A 23,548-nucleotide genomic window follows, 5' to 3' on the forward strand; every position below is an offset into this window, starting at 1 on the left:
TGTAATCAGTCAACTACTGTGGGTGTTTTTTGTCTGTAGCTGGTTAATAATTCAGACTTCTTAATGAGTCATCAGGCGATGTTCTACTGGTGGATCTGACAGTGTGATGTATACTTTTGGATCAGTTAATAATGAAGAAGTAAATGGGCAAAAAGCCTTTTAGAATATACTGAAAAAACGTGTACTTTACTACATTTAGTGCCTTTAGATGATCTGCAACTGTCATTAGGATTTATGAATGGTGCCTTCACTGCTTGGTTGTGACATCTGTTGGTCATCCAGATGTTTTCGTCATCAGATCAACCCTTCCATATCTGGACAGTGATCTAAAATCTTTTAGGCTGGTGTTGCTTAAAGGGGCAGTTCACCAAGTGACAATGAAGATACTCTTGGTTTCCTCCAGGGGTTATAATATGGACATCTATTTTACATTTTAAAAATTTAACTGTATATATCATAGTATATAAGATCAAATAGATATGTTATCTGAGCATTACATTAACCAACCATTCATTTAAGTAATAACCCTCAATCTAATAATCCTTTAGATGCAGACACACAGAGATTTTGTAACAAACACACACATTGCTGTATAAACAGTGAAAGAAAAGAGTCTCTTGACACATTAAAACCATTTACTGTCACATATTGATAACCTTGGCTCAATTCCCTATGGTTCTGAATTAGCAGTCAGATAATGGAAGTTAATTGAATTTATTTTATGGAGGAAAAACATAAATTCTAACCATGTTTCTTAGGCTCTCTGTTTGTAACCCTGAAGTGTTCCTGTTGTGACAATGCTAAACGAACAGGACTCACACATCGTTGTCCAAGATCACTTATCAGGTGCTTTAGTTATAAGAAATGTCCGTTTTTATCTGTCCACTACTTCTGCTCCTGACATGCCTCTGTCCTTTGCCTTTGTCCTTCTTCCTTATCCTTTTTCTTTATTCATCCATTTCTTTTTCCTCTCCTCATGTCATGACCCCATTACAGAGCTCGCAGGAGGCCTCCTCACCTCTCCTCCTTCTGTCCTCCTCTGCTCCTGCTCTCATCTTTAATCTCTCCTTCACCCCATCTCCTCCGTCCCTCTCTTCTCACCACAGCACGTCTTCTCTTCATCTACCCTCATCCATCCTTGTCACAGGGGGGCCATAGTGACCTGCCTGGCGGTCACTATGGCAACCTGCATCCAGGCCATCCCTTGCTGGAACCCCAGGGAGACCCTGTTAGACCCCTATGGGTCACCTGAGGGCGAGGGAGAGGCAGATTGCAAACTCAGCTCTGGTGATCTGTCACTGCGATATGTTGATGGTTCACTCTGGACCCTCAGCATGTTTATCACACACAGCTGAAAACATCTGGCTTTAATTGGCTCTTAGATGGACTCAGGTGGAAACATCACCTGCTTGGAGAAAGTGATGAGTGCTCCTGGGTGTGCTCCACAATAGGTGACGTCACCTCGGGGATGAGAGTAGCCTGTAGAACAATAGCACACAATGCTCGATCTTCGTGAATGTTGTGCATGTTTTCTTTGCAACAGTAGGTTCACTCTTGACCTTAACAGCTTTTTTTTCGTATAAAATGTTTGGTTGAAACCATAAGCGTGAGTATATTTTTGAATTCTCTGTGGTTTTGACCTAACCAATTTATTCCACAAATATTTGTTTTAAATAAACTGTCACACAATTAAAGACAAAAAAAACCTTACATTTATTGGCTAACATTTTTAAAATGTTTTATCAGTTGCAAACGTGAATTCAATAGAAAACATATAACCTTTAAGTATAAATGTTTGAAAAATCTTTCAGAATGCTATAATTGTATTTTCATACTTTTGTTTATCACTTTATCAGACAATGTGTCCTAAATATCAATATTGGGGAAATGTTGAAGACCAATTATTAGATTACCAAGTGGGAGATGATTATGTAAAGAAATTCACCAATAACAAATATAAACCACATCGCAAATCGCAGACAAAATGATTTCAAAGTTGACAAACAAATAAGAGCAATATAATGGAAAACATTGCCTTAAAAGTCGGGAACAATAAAACACTAACATGAACAATGATAAGTAATAAATTATCTGCATAATAATATATTCCATGTGCGCCGGCACAATATATTTGTAATAAAGTGAAATCTACAGACAGCATCAAACAGTACACATGCATATGAGCTGTGGAAGCACATTTCCTATAGGTTAACCCCACCAGGGAATCTCTTCCACATTAGACATGCAGACTGAATACACAGTCTGTCACACACACACACACACACACACACACACACACACACACACACACACACACACACACACACTATGACTGCTTAATTAGCCGCTGCGCTGTGGGGGTCCATTTCTCAGCTGTCCATTACTCACTGATCACTGGCCTGTATACTCACCTCACACACACACGCACACACTCTGTCTCCTTCACGCTGACGTATATTCACTCTAATACATATTTAGCGTGCACATACAGTATATAGACCCCCCCCTCCGCTTCAGTTTTCATTACAGATATGAATAATTCAGGAGGGGGTCTGGGCGTCTGTCAGCATGGCTCTGCTAGACAAACAGCCACGAGCTGCCCATGCTTTGTTTATGAACCCTGCCTCCACTCTGTTAGCCTGTCTGCCACACACATACAGTACATACATTATAGATACATACATACATGCTGCCTTCACACACACACCCACATTTCCCCCCTGAGATTGAAACATGTTTTACAGTGGGTGGTTTGTAATTGTTAAAGCTTCCACTCTGCACACCAACACGTACACACACTTTACTTCCAGCCCATCTCTTCCCGCGGATCAGCGTTTGCTCCAGATGCGCTTCCAGTGGATTGCTGGGTAAATTGCTCTGTCCACACACTGACAGACATTTCACGGTGGATATCAGGAAGCGAGGCGGAGGTCGTTCTGATTTAGATTACCTCTCAGGTGTCACCGATGGAAGGACTCCAATGACCATTTGTCCTCAAACTGTTTGTCCTTCACCAAACAAGACACATTTTCTGCACAGATTCAAGGTCAAACATGCTTTCGTGGTGATAAGTTATTAAAATATGATTAAAAATAATGAATAGATATTTGTATGTCGAAGCTTCCATTAAAAAAAGCTATTTAAGGACTTTCATTACAATCTCTCAAAAGAAAAAGAAAATGTGACAATAAAGAATGAAAAGGTGAACTGTTTCTCTCATGTTAACTCTTCTACTGTTGTGTTGTTTTCTTTGTGTGTCCAGGCTCACGAGCGCTCAGAGAGTGTGGAGGTTACCTTTGTCACGCAACTGGTCAGGAAGCTGATGATCATCATCGCCCGACCTGCACGTCTGCTGGAGTGCCTGGTGAGAGGAACACGTCGCTGTTGAATGTCACATATTCACTGACTGGTCATATTATTAAAACACACACAACGTCTGTCATTTACTTTGTAGCATGCTTCTCACCACTGCTACAGACTACAGGCTCCAGACTTCATTAGCATGCAAATCTCTGACTAAAGTGTCACTTGCATTGTGGGTATTTTAGCTGCCAGGTTTTGATAAAGCCTGGAATACTGTAAGGATATCCCTCTAATGCCTCATTGATTCTTATACTCTTAATTGATGATCTTCTACTTCATAAATATATTTTTGCTACGTTTCAGAGGAAAATCTTTTACATTTGACTACACTACATTGATCAGACAGCTGGGGCTGGTAACACAAAAAGCAGTTCATCAGCTTGCAAATGTGATTTTCCAGAATAGACTACAAACTGTAGTAAAAGTTAGCTCCACATTGGCCAACTGCGGCTTACACAATGATACACCAGCACCAAATATCCAGTTAGATAGATAGAAGATAGTCAAGATATATACCAAGAGTAGTTGTTCCTATGTAATACTTACAATTATTTGTGTAATACAGGTAATACCTGAATTTGTATATAGGACTTGCACCAAATCAATCATATTCATATATCCCAATGTCACAATACATATTTGTCTCAGCATGCTTTACAGATCAACAAACATGAATGAAAATTACAAAAATATAAGAAAATAATAAGAAAAAATGTAATCTATAATTGAATGAAATAAAATTACAACAACAAGAAAAAAAGCATAACATCTAGGACCCAGGAGGAAGGAAGCTTGAAACCAGCCCTAACTACAGTATAGGCTTTATCAGGCAAGAGAATATTTTTATCATAATGAACATACATGTATAGAATAATACAAAAGGCAGAAAAGCAAGATTAAACCATCAATAAAGCAACAATAAGCGCAACATATTGGGATACAATCGACTAAAAGAGGATATTTACAGCACAATTACACACACAAGTAAGCCTTATTGTAAATTAGACATACATGTTCATTTTTATCTTGTGTCATTTTGATTAAGTGGAGAAATTGTCATGTCTTGTTTTCTTACGTGCTTTAATCAGCCTGGCCCTGGTTGGTTATCCTCACCAGCTGCATAAAGTAGTTTCACATTGTAATCACACGACTGCGGTGTGGTGTAAATTAGTCCATTTGAAAGATTACGATGAAATAAATATTAACTGGAAATAGCTTTTTCATATTGTAAAGCTTGACTCCACGCATGGTTAATAAACAATTTAGAGCTTCCTGCTCCCGGCTGTGAAATGATTCAACCACAGCAATTCATTTATGGACTTCCACTGAGCATTTTAAATCAGCCTGATGTACACACACACACACACACACACACACACACACACACACACACACACACACACACACACACACACACACACACACACACACACACACACACACACACGCGCGCAGTTTTGTATATGAATACCAGAGGCTCTTTCTCCTACCACCATGCAGAGCTCCATCAGTTTGTGTTATGATGGTGCACATCTGTGGCCTAACAGGTGAATCTAACCTTGTGTGAGCCCTGAAAGGAGAGAAGGAAAGGAGGGGGAAACAAACAAGTGTAGAAGACAAGGGTAATTGGAGGAGCAGTGGAGGGTGAGGGAGAAGAGAAAAGGGAAGGGAAGAGAAGAGGGGAGGTGTGGAATGCCCGGTGCTGACATTGGTACTTTTGACTAATCACATGCTGCTGAAGCTGTGACACCACACAGGATGGGTTTTTACAAATGAAAGCGCACAGATAGAACACCGGTGGTCTATATGTCTTTGTCAAAAAACATAGGAGTTAAATTGGGGTGTGCAAGAACAAAAGTATGTCCTCCTCTCATTCCTTTGTCCTTATCCCGTCACAGGTCCTTGAAAAGCCTGAAATGACGATATTCATGCATCTCAAACAGTACGGTGGTGGTCTTTGTTTTTGTTCTAGCTTGGAGGTTCAGCTCAGAATCTAAAATGGCGTGAGATAAATATAAAAACCGATAAGAAGATTTTTATTGCAAATGGGTTTATTTTTTAATTGAAAAAGTTAAACTTGTTATTCTATTAAGCAATTAAACAGTGACTGAGAGTTAGCACAATTCATGAACAAAAAGACAATTCTTGGCAACTTTGATCATGCTCAATGCCATCTTTCACATCTTGAAGCCTTAAGGAGACAAGTATTAGGATATTAAAGATGCTCTTTAAAATACAATTATAATGTCTAAGACCACCACCACTGGCTCGGAATAAGATTAGGGCCACCAGATCTGACACGTATTTTAATTATTAGATTAAAGTCAGAATTCAGAATTGTAATTTACAAGAAAGTTAGCATAGAGACTGACTTGCCAACCTGATGCAGCTGTCCAGCATCTCATCTTATTTTCGAAAATAAACAGCCTTAAATCCAGCTAGATTTAAAAATGGGGTACTAAAACGTGACGTAACAAATTATTTCACAAGCTTAAATATTTGCCTTTAACTTTTCCGTTTGTCCCCTCCCCTCCTGCCTCCAGGAGTTTGATCCTGAGGAGTTCTACCACTTGTTGGAGGCAGCAGAGGGCCATGCTAAAGAGGGCCAGGGCATCAAGACGGACATCCCCCGCTACATCATCAGCCAGCTGGGCCTCACCAGGGACCCCCTGGAGGGTAACGCACTCTCAAACTCAACATTTTATTATTATTTGTTAATATATTTCTGTCTCAGTTTGTAACTGATCCTTAGCCGCGTTCACACCGCAGTACTTTTCCAACTTTAGTTCCGATATAGTTCCGAAATGTCGCGTTCACACCAAAAAGAGCCGGAACTCAAATTAGTTCATGAGAACCTTTTTACCCCCTTTTCCGTCCCTGCTAGAGAGCAGGAACTTTCGTGGGAGAAAAAGTTTCCTATGTCTGATTGGCTGGGCGGATTGCAAATCACACCACGTAAAACTCCCGCTGCCATTTTATTATCCTCGCATTAGCATTATTAGCATTAGCCCAGCGCAGAGAGACCAATTTATGGCAACACAAAAGAAAACATGGGAGCGGTGGAGATGAGGAGGTGTCGACGTTCTGACGATTTACTCGGAAGGCTTCAGTAGACGCTGCTGGGAGTCCCAGCTGCTGGGAGTCCCAGCAGCGTCTACTGTAGCCAGTCTCCAACTCCAGGGACTTCCGGCCGGGGACTCCGGGTGGCAGTATACGCCGTGAAGTTGTTTGCGGCCTGCCAGTAAAGAAGAAGCAGAAGAAGAAGAAGTGACGTCAGTGGCTTCATTTGGCTAATCCCCCCTCGGGGATTTATTCCGGTGTGAACGCGATCTGTATTTAGTTCAAGTTCTCATGAACCTTTGTACTTAGTTCAAGTTCTCATGAACCTTTGTGGGAAAAGTACTGCGGTGTGAAAGCGCCTAATGCGTCTTATGCTAAGCTAGGCTAACCACATCCTGACTGCAGGTTTATACATCCTCTGCCCGAAAATATGTGTTTATGACCAGCTATGCAGCAAGCTAAACATTCAAACATTATTACCTTATTATGACTACCATATTTGATCTGCCAAGCAGTTTGAAAAATGTAAAAAGAACTGCCTATATTTCCTTGAGACAACTGTGTAAACAATATTGATTAACAACTCAAACGACAGTGATTTAACCCTCCTGTTGTGTTCGGTTCAAATCTGACCGATTTACTACTTTCATCAATCATAACTTTTTTGTTTTAGATTCAATTGCATTAATATCCTTCACAGTAGACATTTGAACATATACAATTGCTGATCACCACTTTCATTACATTTTGGACAATTTAATCAACTTTGTAACACCCATGGTGTTCCCGGTCCGCTATAAAGAAATGGAATTAGTAACCATCCAGATCAGGTAACACACGGCACACACACAAAGGCTGCCTTGGATTTATTAACAATAAAAGATATATAGATTTTACCTTCCTCATACATCTGAACCCAGCTGTTGACAATTGTTACATAACCTCCGCACTCCTCCTTATTCATAACACATAACAGAAATGTCCAGATGAAATGTGATGATTTAATGGGAAACACACACACACACACACACACACACACACACACACACACACACACACACACACACACACACACACACACACACACACACAGACACAAACAGACACACACACACACACACACACACACACACACAGAGACAGACACACACACACACACACACACAGACAGACAGACAGACAGACACACANTATTACATATTTATATATATATATATATATATATATATATATTACATATTTATAGAGTCTAAGAAACAAAAAGCCCACCAATTATAAAAAAATTTGTTTAACTTATTTGTATTATTGAAGCCATTCATAAATGAAAAATAGTAATGGCTTTTGTTGTTTTGAGCTAGTCTAGCATGAACATTTTTTCTCCTTAGGTTTTCCTTTGTGTGTTTGAATTATTGCAATTATCAGTTGATATACCTTTTCTTTAAATATAAAAACGTATTTTAAACACTCGTCAAACCGCATTTGTTAGGGACCATGAGCTTGATAAAGAAATTAGCAACTGCAAGTATTGCAACAAGAATCCATTTGATATAAGAATGGTTTCACAGTTAATCCTGCATTTCTAAAGTTTCACACCCTGTCATGCACCCTTACTTTCCCATCTCTGAGGCTGAAACTATTACAGTTATTCATTCATTTCATTATACATAAAATGTCAACACTCACAAATAAGGGCCACACTAATAAGTGGAGTTTATATATACGTTTCATTTTTATATGAAAGGTGTTTCATATGAAATCTCATTACAGTCAACTATGGGCTTACGGCAGCTACAATACATAATAACCATAAATGTGACCCAGATTTTATAATGATTGATACTTAGAATAAGTATAATTCACAAAAGCATCAGCTCTTTACAGCCTCATTAGGACATAACCAAATGTTATGTTACAACATTGGATGCAAGGAGGAGTTACAACAAATGTTAGAACTAATATTGCTTGGTGGGTAAAAAATAACTTCCTTGAGATAAAGGACATTTTAACAAAACCCCTTCTTATGTGTGTGTGTGTGTGAGAGAGAGAGAGAGAGAGAGAGAGAGACAGAGAGAGAGACAAAGAGAGAGAGACAGAGAGAGAGAGACAGAGAGAGACAGTGTGTGTGTGTGTGTGTGTGTGTGTGTGTGTGCATGCATGTGTAAGTGTGTTTGTGGGCGGTGTGACTGACAGGCTGGCGCGTTCCATTATTTCCTGAGCAGGAAATGAGAAGTGTTGGGCTGTCAGTGAGCCGAGCACAAACACACACTGTCAACAAGTATCTCTCCCTCTCTCCGTGAGTCAGATATGATTGTCGATATTTTAACATCTTTCATATCCATCATGCCGTCTTTCTCTCCTCCCATTCAGTCGCTGTCACCAATTCATTTTTTATTCCAGCCCTCCAATCTATATTTCTACTCTGTCGCTCGCTCCCCCTCAGTCCCCATCAATCAATATTGCTGTCGTTCATCTATTTTCCATCTCTGCCTCTCTTTACATCTGAAGGGTGGAGGGGCTATAGTGGGTGGGTTGCTGGAGGTGGAATTGGGGGTTTTGTGTGCTTGTGTCTTACATGCTGTCAAACGTGTTCGACAAAAATTCTGTCAGCACGCATTTCATTTGTCACTACACACACAAACACATACGTAGTAGCACACATATCAAATGTGCTTCGACAGATGTTCAATAATGTGTGTGTGGGGACAAATGTGCTCTGAGATGATGTGTTTAACACAGCTGACCTGAGATGCATTACAAGCGTCAAAAGATTAACAGATTTGTATGTATGGATATCAAAAACTGTGAAAAAATACAATTAAAATATCAGAGAGCTCAGTTCAAACTTTTAGATATTAACTTAAAATGTTATATTCATATTTGTATTTTGTGCTTTTCTGTGACATTTTTACATGCTTTGATGTTCAGCAAGTCTTTATTGTTCTCATACTGCCTGTGCTGCAGCACTTCTTTTCACCCTCTGTCTGAAACCAGAGCCCAGTCTGCTCTGATTGGTTGGCTGGCCGGCTCTGTCGGCCCTTAGCAAATCACATACCCCAAAATAAATAATTATAATGTTTGGATTCGACTGTCAAAGCGGCTAAGTTGCTGTTTACACCCAATTGCGTCCAAAATGTTATCAACTTATCATTTTGGCCTGTTGGACATTTGTGTGAAATAGTCATATTTACTATATGCATTTTTGAGTGAGTTAAATGAATTGCACGTTTTATAAATTAGCAACCCTGCTCTTAAGACTGGTATGGACCTAAAACCTAATAAGTTTATCGTTGAGACAAAATGGGCGATTGTGCCAGACATTCCTGACATATCATGGTAACAAAAGTGGTATGGATGGAAAGCCTGAAAACAGGATGCCTCTAGCCACAGATGTTGCGGAGCCAGCAAATCCCCACATTTGAAAGGTTGGAGACAACCCAATGTTTTGCACTTGATAAGTACCTTAAACTTTCTACTACCGGTAACTTAGACAATTGGACCAAGAGTCCAACCAATACAATAACTGATGGTGGATGCAGATAAAGATAGTATAGCTACACGTTTGTTAAAGGCTCCATCAAATGTAGACTTTAAAGTGTAGTGGTCAGGATGTGTAGGGGTGGGACATTTTACGGTTAAAATATAAAACTTGTCAGCGCTTTCAGATATATTGTGATACGCTACATATCAGGCGGCTATGCAATATATCAATCAGGCTCGTGCAGCAATGTTAGTATCAATTTGTCCCGAACTGAATTTATATTATCTGTTTATTCCCACATGGCCAAAATCAATCTGTTTAAGAAGAGCACGTGTTGGCAGCTTTATGACACTCTACATTTACGGGGAACAGTACGTTATGTTAACAGCTGAAGGTGGAGGTCGTTGTGTCATTCAAATAACAACTGAAAATAAACCTGACACATTTAAGTCATTCTTCAAGACCTTAACAGTCTGCAGCCTACAGAATGTCGGCTTGTGCATTCATTGAAGAAATCAACTACCTCACTGTGTCGTGCTCAGTGTGCAGTCTCAGCTGTTGATTGAGCTTTGTTGGTGTGTGATTCTAAACAACACGACTTCATGTAACACACGTCACCTGCTGTTGCTTCAAACACCCTTTAGCAAGAAATTAAAATCGTTAAAAAAGAAAGATTCTTGTTTTCTTGTAATTTTTTTTAACAATGCTACCAATGGTGACCAAAGATGGTGACGTCTGTGTGTTCAACACATCAAAGGAGATACTGTATACCGACTACTGCTTGGCAATATGCTATACAAATGTGTGGCTATTCAATGTCCCCACAGGAAGAATTAAAGCTCATCTATTATGCTATATTTGAACAATTTATGTAGGGCCATATCTCTACAAAACATGTCTCGGAAGTGTTTTGCTCAAAATATCAAACAGATCACCCATTGTACTGTAGCATGCCTCGTACCCCTCCATTTCAGCCCTGTTACAAAAGTGCTGAGTCTACTCCTGTTTTTAGAGATGTGGGTAAGGAGGAAAAGAGAGAGGGTTGTACTTTCTGACCCTTTGTGACTCACAAAGGGTCAGAAAGTACAACCCTCACAAATTGTGAGTGTCCTTACACACAGAGGACACATATTTATGTATAAAATACATCAAAAAGTGCATTTTGCATAATAGGTGACTAATTTAAAGTGTGACATTTTTTTATTTGAAAAGGAAATGTTTAAATAGCTTAGTTATGTGTTGCCGGTTGCAAGAGTTCCCCACAAATTGACTGGCAAAGGTCTGCCGTACGATGCAAAATAACATCATCCATTGCTCTTTGGCTGGCTGGTGAGAAGGGAGCTTGAAAAATAGTTTTCATTTGTTTTAAAGCTGCTTATTAATAACTCTTACTGTTTCAAGTGTCAGAGCGAATACAGATATTTGTGTGTGTATGTGTGTGTGTGTGTGTGTGTGTGTGTGTGTGTGTGTGTGTGTGTGTGTGTGTGTGTTACCTGTGTGTCCATGCAGAGGGGAGTGTGGTCGTGGCAGCGTCGGCGAGGTGCTGGATGTCACAATAAGGCTCTTCCTGTTGCTCGTCCGACAGCTGTGTGCAAAAAACGAGCTCAGATTAGTGAATCTTCAACGTTTGGATGTTAAAATCAATAAAGTAGAGAAGTGTATTGTCTGCAAAAAACTGGAACAGCAAGAATTCCAAGGAGCTTTGCAATGAAGCAAACACAGATTTGTTATCACTGATGTTGTAAAGCTGGTTTCTATTCTTATGACAATTTTCCGCATTGGGTAAAGAAAACAGTCACTTGTCTGACACAGGTTAGGTATACACAACTCTCACAATGTCCTGAATGCAAAGGTCTTTCATTTGTAACGTTTACAAACGTGTCCAAAACCCCCCCCACTCCTCTGTGTCAGTAACAGCAGGTGTCAACTCTGGCCGTCAGACACACATTTGATCAAATTAGACTACGTATAGGTGTGTGTGCAGCTTTCACGGATGTTACAATTGAACTGCAACGAGAGCTGTGTTCCTCACTCTGTCCTTCACACCAGAGGACAATGAGGAGGACACACAAACACATCAGGTAGTGGCAATCACAGATGCAACTGTGCAACACACAGCCAGCGTCTTTCAGCTCACCTTCAGCAAGTCAAATACTTGTGTTTTGTACAAATGTTCTAGTACAAAGAAGCTAAAATGCTGCAGCCAATACCCTTAGGAATAATGATAATGATACCAAACAGATGAGGCACTCAGTCAGTTTCTAATAGCAATATGAACACTGGGTACGGTAGCCCGGACTGGACAATTACTGTAATTTGTCACCGATCTTCAAGAGGAGACAACAGCACCAATTTCAAAGTGACATGACATTTTAATTACACAATATGCACATCTATCTACTAAACACATGATTATAGACGATGCCGTTGAAACAGCATTACTCTATAATTCATCTTAATCCATTGTATGAATTTTCATCTGGGCATAATTAAATGTTCTTGGTCCTTAACGTTATTTAAGCATCCAGATACATGTTTTGTCTTATTCTATGTTTTTTTTTAGCTTGATCATGAAAGAAACTGTATTTGTTTCGGCTGGAAAAATGTGAATATTATACTAGGAATAGGTTGTCAGTAAATTCAGCTTTTAGAAAACGTCTATTCTATTAGAAAATGTTGACCCAGGCTCAACTGCTAATGGCTGTAGAGTCATTATGATGGTGATCCTGCAGTAAGATGGTTACACTCCAGCTCCCCTCTGGGCTGAGATGACTGTTTGTTGTGTATATGTATATCTGTGTGTGGGGGTGTGCACACACTTCTCTGCAAAAGAGGTTTGTGGAGAAAAAAGCAATCTGCTTTAAAGCTGTGACATCCATCCCCAGACAGATGGGAAGAGGAGGAGTTGAAGCGCAGCCTTCACACCTAACAGCTCCAACGCAAGCGCAGGTCGAGCTCTCAGGATTTTCCCACTTTCTTGTTTGCTCTGAAGCCCCGAGCGGAGCATGTGCGTAATGACTTCAGGCGAGGCTTGTTACATTTAGAGGAAATGACAGATGGAAAAGTTCACTTTCATGCCTGCCTGGGACGAAGTTTATCCAAAGTAACATAATTCTACAGCTGCCACCTCTTTATTCCAAAAACATACTTGCAGAGTATAATGAAATGTAACAGAGGCTCTATTGTCAGTGTAAACCATCACAACTTCAACCCAAATAGTGAGCCAGTCATTACATCTGAATGGTCTTCCTCAGGGATCTATACTGGGCCCTTTCCTGTTCATTACGTACTGTATAATGATGAAATTGCACAAAACAATGTCTCTAATCGGCTGATAGCACTGTCTCATATTGTGTCTCAGCCTGGGTGCTGCTTCACTTCAACAATCTCCAATTAGCAACTCTTACATTTTCATTTGATTTGAATGCAGACAAAATAAATCTTTGTTGCAGAAAGATGAGAAGCCACATCCCGATTTAAATTGGTTCCTTTTTTGTTGCACTTGTGTTGATGAAGTTTAGAAATGTAAAACTGTTCTTGAGAATTCAGGGTATTATCAAACTATTTATTTATCTATTATGATAAATGTACTCAAAAAGATTAGACAGATGGGTACAGTAGGTGCAATACTATGTGCTATATACAGTCTATTTATAAAAAAACAATATGATTTCCTTTTTCTTCTGAATTCGACGGTCAAAGGCTGTCATTTTAATAAATAAATAAACAGGTATTCTCTATACCCTTTGGACATTACTCATTGAGCCCATAATTAACAACCTCATCCTTGAAGTATTTTAGTTTAGTGTCTGTCTGTGTCTATTTCTTTAACTTAAATAACGTATGTTCAAACTACTAAGAAAGTGGGTCGAACTCCTTCCTTGAGGAGTTACTGATTGTACTTCTCGAAATAAATTACACACTTCTGACAGATTCTTGCAGTAACGGCAGGTATGTTAACACTTACGGCATTTTTGTGGCGTTAATTGGCCCATCGCGTCTGCTTGCTGTAATTATGTAGTTGTGTAGCAAGTGTTTGTGACAGGACGAACGTGCCGAGATGATCACTAGACACGTGAAGCAATTAAGGCTGAAATCTTCGTTACAGTCGAATAATCAGCGTGACGCCTCGACATGTTTTTGGAGCTCTTTATCTTTTCTATATTTGTGATTTTTTATTCCTGTATCTGTGGGGAACATTTTGACATTCAAGGTTAATTTTGGCTTAGAATAAGGTAAGATTTAGGGTAAGGGGTGGCAAATGTTTTATTTTGTGTGTTTGCTTGCTACTGTACAAATATAAGCGTGCATGCAGGGGGACACCAAGAGTCTATGACAAGATTGTGTAAAATCCACATGCCCATGTGACAAATAGTTACTGCATGTGATATGGATGTGGCATGCAGTGTGTATGTGTGTGTCCTGCCATCTGTTGAGGTGTGAAGCATCAGCGGTTTGAGCATAGCATGTGGTCTACACACAAACACACTCCTGTATGACGGACGAGCTGCCATGTTGGATATTCAGTGATGTGTGTTCAGGGAATTTCATCGTCTGACACACAGACCCACATAAACACTAGAGTGATGTTTACTGCTTTCTCAATTTTCCAAAAAGTGTGATAGCAATCTGTACTTTCTCTGAACTCTGAGGCATTTGTGTTTAGTTTATAAGGATAGTTTGACTTTTAAAGACATTTCACTTCAGACTAATATCAGCTAAAACTGATATTATTTGAACCCTGGGAAAAATTAAATTTAATAGGACATTTTAATCTTCACACGCATGAACTTTACGCTCCCCTGCAGACACATTTCTCATTAGGAGCTGACCTGCTGTGCAACGACTGAAATACTCTCTAGCTTACCCTAGTAATGAATAGGAATGAATTATCTGGGATACAACACTGCCTCTATTTTGAGATCAAATATCCTTATATAATTTACAATAGCATACTTAGTTAATTTCTATGAATTTATGAGGAAACTGTCATTTAAATCATACAAGTTCAGGGACTTTGTTGTATTCACTTCATCTTGTAAGAGGTTTTGAGTAGAGATGTCCCGATCCGATCACGTGATCGGGGCCGATCACGTGGTTTTCAAAAGATCGGAATGGGGAGAAAAAAATGGGGGATCGGGAATATTTTTTTTATATATAAAATATTTGTATTAATTAATTTATTGTTACAAAACAAAAATGACCATGTTCACGTCTTAAAGTCATCCTGAGGCCTTAGTTTTGGTTTAAAATTACACAACATCATGTATGTGTTGCTTCTTTTTGGGCTTATTTCTCTCAAAATCTGGCAACAGAGTGGGCAGGGCGCAGTGTCTAAATAGTAGCAGTAAGCTAACGAGAGGCTACGTTCAGCTGAACGTAGCCTCTCGTTAGCTTACTGCTACTATTTAGACACTGCGCCCTGCCCACTCTGTTGCCAGATTTTGAGAGAAATAAGCCCAAAAAGAAGCAACANTTTTTGTCGGGTGTTTGACCAATTTAACTTATGTTGTAATTTTATTATATAATTTTTATTTCAATTTTTTTTTGGTTAATGATAAACAATAAATGTCGGACTATAATAAACATGTGTATAAAATATTTCAATTTTGATTATTACACCACATAAAACCATGCTGTAATATTTTTCATTGATTGACTTTGAGAGAGAGACAGAAAGACAGAAAGGGTCACACCACACACACATGTTCACAAACGACTTAACCTACACCTGGACAGACTGATAAACTAGTCTCAAGTGAGACAACAAAAAATAAAAACAAATAACAATACGGGTCGTTTTAATACATAATAACAATTATTTACAAACTAAAGCCAGATTAAAAACAAAGTTCCTACGTAAAAAGAGAAGAGTTGTGTCCCAAACAAATTAATGATGAGGTGATGATGTTGTTAATATTATCTCTCCATTGTAGACGTGTATCACATTTTGTGAAAATTCACTGTGTATTGTAAAACCCCGGGAATCGAACAGCATAACGTTTTTTAACGGAAACCAATATAACCCCTGGAGCGACATGTGACATGTCCTATTTCTTACATGTATCGTAACTTTATTGGAACTACGTACCCTTAATTGTGGTGTTTGATACCAAGGCCCGATATGACTATACAAGTCTAATATGCAAAGTCTGGGTGCGTTCAACTATGTAAAGTTATCTGCTACTATAAGGAATACGGAATCGGAATGCAAATTCGAGTATCTTCAGCATGTGTAAACGATGAAAACCCCTTTATTCCCGCTTGCAAGTAAATCTGATTTAACTGGTGGACAAGATTGTGATAAAGACTGTCGTCATTCGGCGAGGACTATCACAGTCTACTAGACCCGTCAGTATTATGCGCGTTTCATTGACGAATAAATACCTTGGCGCGTGAATGTAATATGCTCCTAAGACGAAACTACGAGTAAGCAGACTGTACGAAGACCTACTCCTTATTCTCAATCCCATACTAGGCTTTGACATCAACTAGTACGAATATTAATTGACTGGTCATAGTATTTACTATCCCATTAACTACCGCCTAAGGAATGGTGAGGCGGACGTGACACTTCAAATCCATAAATTACCAGGAAGCTAACACGTAGCTCAGAGTGTCGTCAAATAGCGACGTTTCATACAAAGATACTAGAGTTACACATGCAGATTGTATTACAATGGTTGTATCGATACAGTGTCATGTCAGTCTTATGCGAATAAGCAATGTCTCGCAATAGAAATGTATACAATGTCGTGTTATATGCATCCGCGAGAACGGTAGACATTACAAAATTCTTATGTACATCCAGGTAGATATCTTTTGAATTATACCTATCTTGACAAATAGAAATCGATTGTTTTTTGGAAACGTAGTATATAATCGATCTAAGACATCGGTACACACTATATCAGGACGTGTACCTGTAGAAACTTACAAATCAATCACTAATAATGTCCGAATGTCTTAATCGATGGTAAACTGATATAGCCTGGTACTACTACTGTGGCTCCCCTGACCAAGTCCCCGTACACAAGAACCTACCGTCACGACTTTTTTACTACCACTATACGGACCTCTCTCTACTTCCTTCTGTTCACATATTACCTACACAACGTGAGTACCAACCTACGTAACCGAGTACTTTTAAACGGTAAATTAGTGTATGCCAGTTAGACCAAAACATCTTACCCACCTTACCCTTGTACTTCTCTACCACATAGATCTCGAGTAACGACAAGTACCACAAAACCAATGCTCTAAATCCACACAGAGAGAAATCCCATAACGTGTAGAGTTTACTCTGAGATCTTTCTTCATACCAATTTGCGACTTTACTATATTCTCTCTCATGAATAGCGGTTCACGATAGAACCTCAACATTCAAAGACTCTACACTACCCTGCCGCGACCCACACCAGAGGTCAGTATACGTAACCCTACCCGTACGATCATCTACACGTTAGTAACCCACACACCTTCCCGTAATTGTAAAGTGCTATGAGCAACACTTGTTTATTAATATACAGTACCGGAAAGGCAACGAACGTGGTAATCCTGGACGCTAGACTATACTGGACATTCACCGCGAGTCTCATAAAACAACCACAATTCAAATTAAGAGTAGTCCCCAATGCCCGAATTGATGCACCACCGGCCGATCGCCACCATATCAGACCGTATTGCAGCACACCCACAAGCCCTGCATTATCCAAGGTTTTTTCTCTATCATATTAATAATTTGTTTTTAATTACGCTGCGTAGCATTTTATTTAGGAAATTAATGTACATATAAAATATAACTATAAAATTGTTATTTTTGTCTTAATAATTATTATACCACAATAGAATTGACAAATTGCAAAAATAAATTGATGTTGTTCACTCACCAATCAGTGAGAGAAGTGAGAGCGGCGGGACGAGGCAACCTGTCTGATGTTGGGCTTGTATTCTGTTGTGACAATCCTGAGGCACTGTCCAAGATGTGCACTGGAGAGTCTGTTCCTGTCCTGGCTTTTGATAGCATTCATTGAAGAAAATCCTGATTCGCAGATGTATGTTGAGGGGAACATTGTGAGTAGGAACATAGCAATAGCTCTGGTGTTTTTGAAACGAGCTTGGGGAACCACGTTGATCCAAAAGTCACACACTGGTGCATCCTTGTGTTGAGCTTTCAGCAACTCAGAGCTTCCCATCTCTAAGACCTCCATCTGAAGAGCTCCCTCTTCTATGGAAGGCACCAGCCTTTTGGCCTCTCCAGTCCACTGCCCGTCTGCTGACACAGAGAACGGCTGTCTGAGGAAGAGGAGGATGTCACCTGAGATTTTTGGGGAGCTTTCAAATCGCTCCTTGAAGTTTTCTGCCAGTTTTGACACAAAATCCTTCATTACTGGATCTTCCGGCATTTCATTCTTCTCGCAGTGCTCACGCAGACGTGGAAAGTGCAGCTTCCTCCCATGAATATCTCTCTCCAAAAGGTGCAGCTTTGACCGAAAAGCTTCAACCGCCTCGTACATCTCAGCAACAGTGTGGTTCTTGCCTTGCAGCTGCAGGTTAAGGTGATTTAGATGAGACATGATGTCACACAAAAAATTAACATCTGCTATCACCTTGGTGTCAGTTAAAAAGCTCAAAAACTCATGGGCTTTTTGGCTCTGCAGGCTTGATAAGAACGACACCAGTTCATCACGCAGGTCGCACACCCTCTCCAACACACGGCCCTTGCTCAGCCAGCGAACATCGTTGTGTAGTAAGAGATCCTTGTGTTCAGATGACATTTCCTCTAGCAACGATCTAAAAAGGCGATGCTGCAGACTAGAGCTCTCACGCACAAAGTTAACCAGTCTCGTCACAGTATCCATCGTTTCTTTCATTTTTCCACACAGTTTTGCGCACAACACTGATTTGTGAATGATGCAGTGAAATGTCAGAAGCGCCGGGTTAACGGCGGAAAGCCTGCTTACCAAGCCTTTGTGCTTTCCAACCATCGACGGAGCCCCGTCAGTTACAACAGAGACGATTTGACTCACATTCAAACCATTCTTTTCGAAGAACTGTGTCAGCTCGTGGAAGATTATTTCCCCGGTCGTGTGCCCGGGCAGAGTAAGCAAACACAGCAGCTCTTCCCGGAATATCTTCCCATCAAAAAATCGTACGAACACAGACAGCTGTTCCATGTCGGTTCGGTCACAGGACGAGTCTATGGCTAAGGATATAGCCTCTGTTTTCTTCAAATCCGTGAGTAGACTGGAAAAACACTCCTCCGCTAAAACCTCTACTCTTCTGGTTGCCGTGTTAGCCGACAGCGGCACCTGCTTTAATAGCTCTACAACCTTTTTTTGTTGTTTTTCATCATGATTTAAAACTTCATGAGCCATGTCTATCGCACACCGTTTAATTAACTCAGCATCAGCAAACGGCTTCTTGGCTCTAGCAAGCGTCCAAGAGAGTGCAATGAGGCAGCTGATGCGCTCTCTTGTGCCGATGTTGTTTTCGACATTGTGGAAACAGAGTGCTTGTATGATGCAAGCAAACCTGCTATCTTTTGTGTGCGCTGGTCGGATTTCTCTGGATAGTTAGCATTAAAACTGGCAGCATGAATAGAGGTGAAGTGCCGCTTCAGGTTGTCTGATTTGATTACAGCTACATTCTGCATGCAAATCAAACAAGTCGGTTTAGCATTGACGTGGTCCGGTAAAAAAAAACAATACTTCTCAGTCCAGTCAGAGTTTTGAACTGACGGTTCTCCTGGTCTACCTTCCTCTTCTTAGCGAATTCCATCCTGGGTTTGAGTTATCCACGGCCCGTTAGTGTCATGTTGGTCAATCGCTGGGCTGGGATGACAGGCGGCTAGCTGGCGAGCTATTGTTTATATGTGTTTGCCGCTATTCCAGGTGGTGACGAGTAAGTCAAGCGCGCGAAGCACGTCTTGCATATGCACGCGATAAGGTCAAGGGTCAGGTTTACGAGTGTCGACGGAGGTCAAAATAAAGCGAAACCACGGACCTCTTATTTTATGTTTTTATGTTATAACAAGTGAATGCCAGTAGATCAGCGCGGGCCATGCATTTGCCTCTCGCGGGACGGATCTGGCCCGCGGGCCGCTAATTGGGGTTGGCTGGTGTAGCCCCGGATTCCTATGACGAAAAATAATAGAATGTAGCCAGTTGTCATGTCTCAAGTTATACTGCAACAGGGGCAGTGTGTGATATCATAAAACTGTTGTACGCTTTCAAACACTCAGAAGTTATTTTTTATATATTCACCTTGCAGGTGCAACTATGTGGCTTGTATCCTGGATTATATGTTTAAGTCATGGATGTTGAAAGTTCATATTTGTCGTCGCAGGTTCGGTGATGACCGTTTACTTGTCTGTTGTTATAAATCCATTGTTGAAATCGTCGTCTTCTGTAATTGATACGATGTTTATCCAGATGTTTTGTTTAGTAGTAATGGACGTTGTATAATGGCAACGGCTTGAAGTCGTAACACGATACGTAGTAGTAATGTTTTATGAAATCAGTGGTCAGCTCCCTACGCCCTTTTGACCAAAATTCACCCGAGGACCCCAAAGGGACAGTCGAGTGTGGGTTCAACCAACGTGTACGACTGCAACCTCGTACGGGTAGGTAGCAACCTTTCTATGGTGGGCTTACGGGCGCCCACGTTACGTCGAGGAGGTCCTTCGGTACCTGACTCTTCCGGGAAATACAAAGTGCCACTTGTCTTCTGAAGCAGTCCATTATACGTATACCCTCGGAAGGTTCAGGAACAATCCGGTTGGTGGTACTTGTTGTCTCGGAAGTCATCGTTGTAGTCAGAGTACAAAGGTAAGTGGGTACAGATGTTTGGTCTGTAACTGACCAATACACCTATATAACGTGGTACAAAAGACTACCGGTAGCCGTAGGTTGTACTTTCACGTTGTTGTAGGTATAAACCGGACCGAGAGGACCGTAGAAGAGAGGTCGGTATAGGCGTAGTAGAACGAAGTCCGGTCCGAACGGTAGGTGGCTTGTGTCGGTGGACATTTTTTTAAACTCGAAGACTCTCATCGATAAATTGCATAAACGTTAGGCAGTTAAAGGTTTTACTTTAACTTGTTTGGAGTTCGATGGAAACATTCCTAACACCTACTCCCTTCCCCTTGTAAAAATCAGAGAGACTCCATAAACATACCGGAAACTGGTACATCTACCCACACCCGGTTGGAGAGCACCAGGAAACCCAATGAGTAACCCGGGACGAAACGGAAACTTCCATAAAACTTCTACGACGTTTAACATACTCTTTTACTTAATTCAGGGAAGCATAATTATTGTTTCCTTGCAATTATTTCTCACATTCAAATCTACATGTACGGTACTTAAAGTTTAACGATTAAGTAAAATTGGTACTCATATTTAGTTTCGGAGAGAAACTCGAAGAAATAATTAACTCCAAGAAAGGGACGGGTTTAGGGGGTTTTCTGAGGGAGTGACACGCAGAAATGGGAGAAAAGAGATCGGTACCCGTAAAGAAGGAGAGAGCGAGCTCTGAGGGTGAGAAACGGATTTCGAAGTAACTCAGACCGGAATTCTCGGTCATCCTCTTCGTCCGTTCTGTATCGATACTAAGGATCAATCTTTCTCCCCCGTAACTTGTACCAAACTCCTCAAAGTGAAGTGTTGTGTAGTGAAACTGTGTCTGGATCTATACCGGGGTGTAAGAAAGAATCATCAGTAGTGGACGTTTCGGTGACGTCGTAGTACACGCACACACTCACACGGTCCTTACGTACAAGTTTGTACGAGAAGTTAACACGAACGACATACCAAATAACACCATAACACAAATTATACTCACCGTTCGTTTTGTTGCTCTCTAAAATGAAACAGAATCCTGGTAATACTATACCTACAGACTTTTATCTCTTTATGAGTGTGTAATCCGACTCCCGAACAGACTAACACTGCCAACTTCGAAGACCAACAGGACTCCCCGTGTCTGTCCGAGAAAGTCGAAAAGACCTCATTTGCGATATCAGGAACGGAGAAAGGGCACGAAATTTTACTTCTTTCGTCATTATGACTTTTTTCTGTTATTCATTAATATATATATATATATATATGGTGTGTGTGCGGTGTGTGTCCCTATCCATAAGGGGACGGGGCAATACTATTATCTTTATAAATGTAAATACTTACGATTATCGGAAATACTACTTATGTGGATGAGAAACCTCCCTGACCCTTCGGACTTCTACCTCCTCTATTGTGGTACAGACGTCCAGTTAGACGAGGACAGGACCAGTTGAGCAGGACGAATTTTACGAGTGGACGTTAGTGCCTACTTGAGCGACCTTTTCACTTGGTGAAGGGAGGAGTTTTTGTTGAAGGGTGAAGAAGGAGTATAGAAACACGAAACCTTTGGAAGTTTTATTAAATTTTAGCCCTCTAACCTCTCTCAGTGTGTTTGTAAAAATCTTCGCTCCAGTTCGAATAAAAGAAGGAGAAGAAGGATCTATCCTAATCTATCTAGAAATTAAATAGTAGGGTGTTGCCCCTTTAAGTGAACCATGTCGTCTATACTAAATATTTCAGAGTCAACCGGTAATTGTATTACAAACGACCGATGCTAAGCGACCCGCTGTAGTTATGTCATTTGTTATTATAAGATAAATATTTTATGTTGGTTATTAATTTACACCTTAGATGAACACTTTTCATAGGGGGCTGGGACAAGCGTTAGCAGGCGGTAAACGTGTCGTTATGCGGGCGGTGTCACGAGACCGTAGGAACTTTTGGAGACGACAGATTACCCAATCTTACGAGACATGTTTACCCATTCCTACTGGCAGGTTGCCTACCGCCGTTCGCATAAAGAACGCGCGGGTCGTGTCGGTTACGCCGGCTAGAGTCAGGCAGATGTAGCAAATATACAGATAACCGCCGTTTGACCCTCCTCGGCAGTTGCATTGAACGCGGTCCTTCAACACCCTACGCCTAGTTGTGTCGTACTCGAAGTCACGTTGCTCCGGCTGTAGGATGACTACACCGCGCGTCTTACTTCGGAATACTCGAAACTTTCGAAACGTCGGTTAATCAAGCGTTTCTCCAAGTGAGTACTCCCGAATTAACTCGCGTTTGAGGGGACCGCACCAGTTTGCTGACACATTTGTCGTTATACTGTAGACTTGATCACACTAGAAAGATACGCTCCACAGGGTTACTCATTCGGTCCCGCGCCCATGACGACTCGCCGATCCGGGTGTCACCCAAAGCAAACCACCACACCCGGATCCTTCCGGATCGCCGAAGGGTTATAAACATAGTGACGTACCGCGCGCCGCGCACCATTTTTGTTGATTATATCACATATTACAACACATGATGTAATCGCGACGGTACGTCGGTGGACACGGGACCATGATGCTCGGTCAAGTTGAATGGGACGCTATACAAACTCCAATAGAATTGATTGGGATCGGTTTGCTCTAGAGTGATTCGGCCAGGATGCTGCGACCAATAGTGAGTCAATTTAGTTCGGTCCCCAAAAGAGAGAGGTCGAACTACTGCTCCCGGCGCAAGTACACTTTCCCCGCCCAAATCGTTGTAAACTGGTATTGGTTTTGTCCCTGTGCGTCGGCGTACGAAGTAATTACTTTTC

The 23,548-nt window shown here is 40.8% G+C and overlaps 1 protein-coding gene across 1 annotated transcript in view; it reads right to left on the bottom strand.

The window, feature by feature from the left end:
- LOC104949476 (microtubule-associated serine/threonine-protein kinase 2-like) overlaps positions 1-23,548 on the bottom strand; it is a 146,967-nt gene that overhangs the window by 41,249 nt on the left and 82,170 nt on the right. Inside the window, exons 5-6 of the mRNA XM_010775832.1 lie at positions 11,395-11,486; positions 1,406-1,479 (exon numbers count right to left, since the gene is read on the bottom strand). Coding sequence (XP_010774134.1) covers positions 1,406-1,479; positions 11,395-11,486 — 166 coding nt within the window. The remainder of the gene's footprint in view (positions 1-1,405; positions 1,480-11,394; positions 11,487-23,548) is intronic.

This window comes from Notothenia coriiceps, unplaced genomic scaffold (genome assembly GCF_000735185.1).
Source record: "Notothenia coriiceps isolate Sejong01 unplaced genomic scaffold, NC01 NC01_scaffold00016290, whole genome shotgun sequence".
Classification (NCBI taxonomy): domain Eukaryota; kingdom Metazoa; phylum Chordata; class Actinopteri; order Perciformes; family Nototheniidae; genus Notothenia; species Notothenia coriiceps.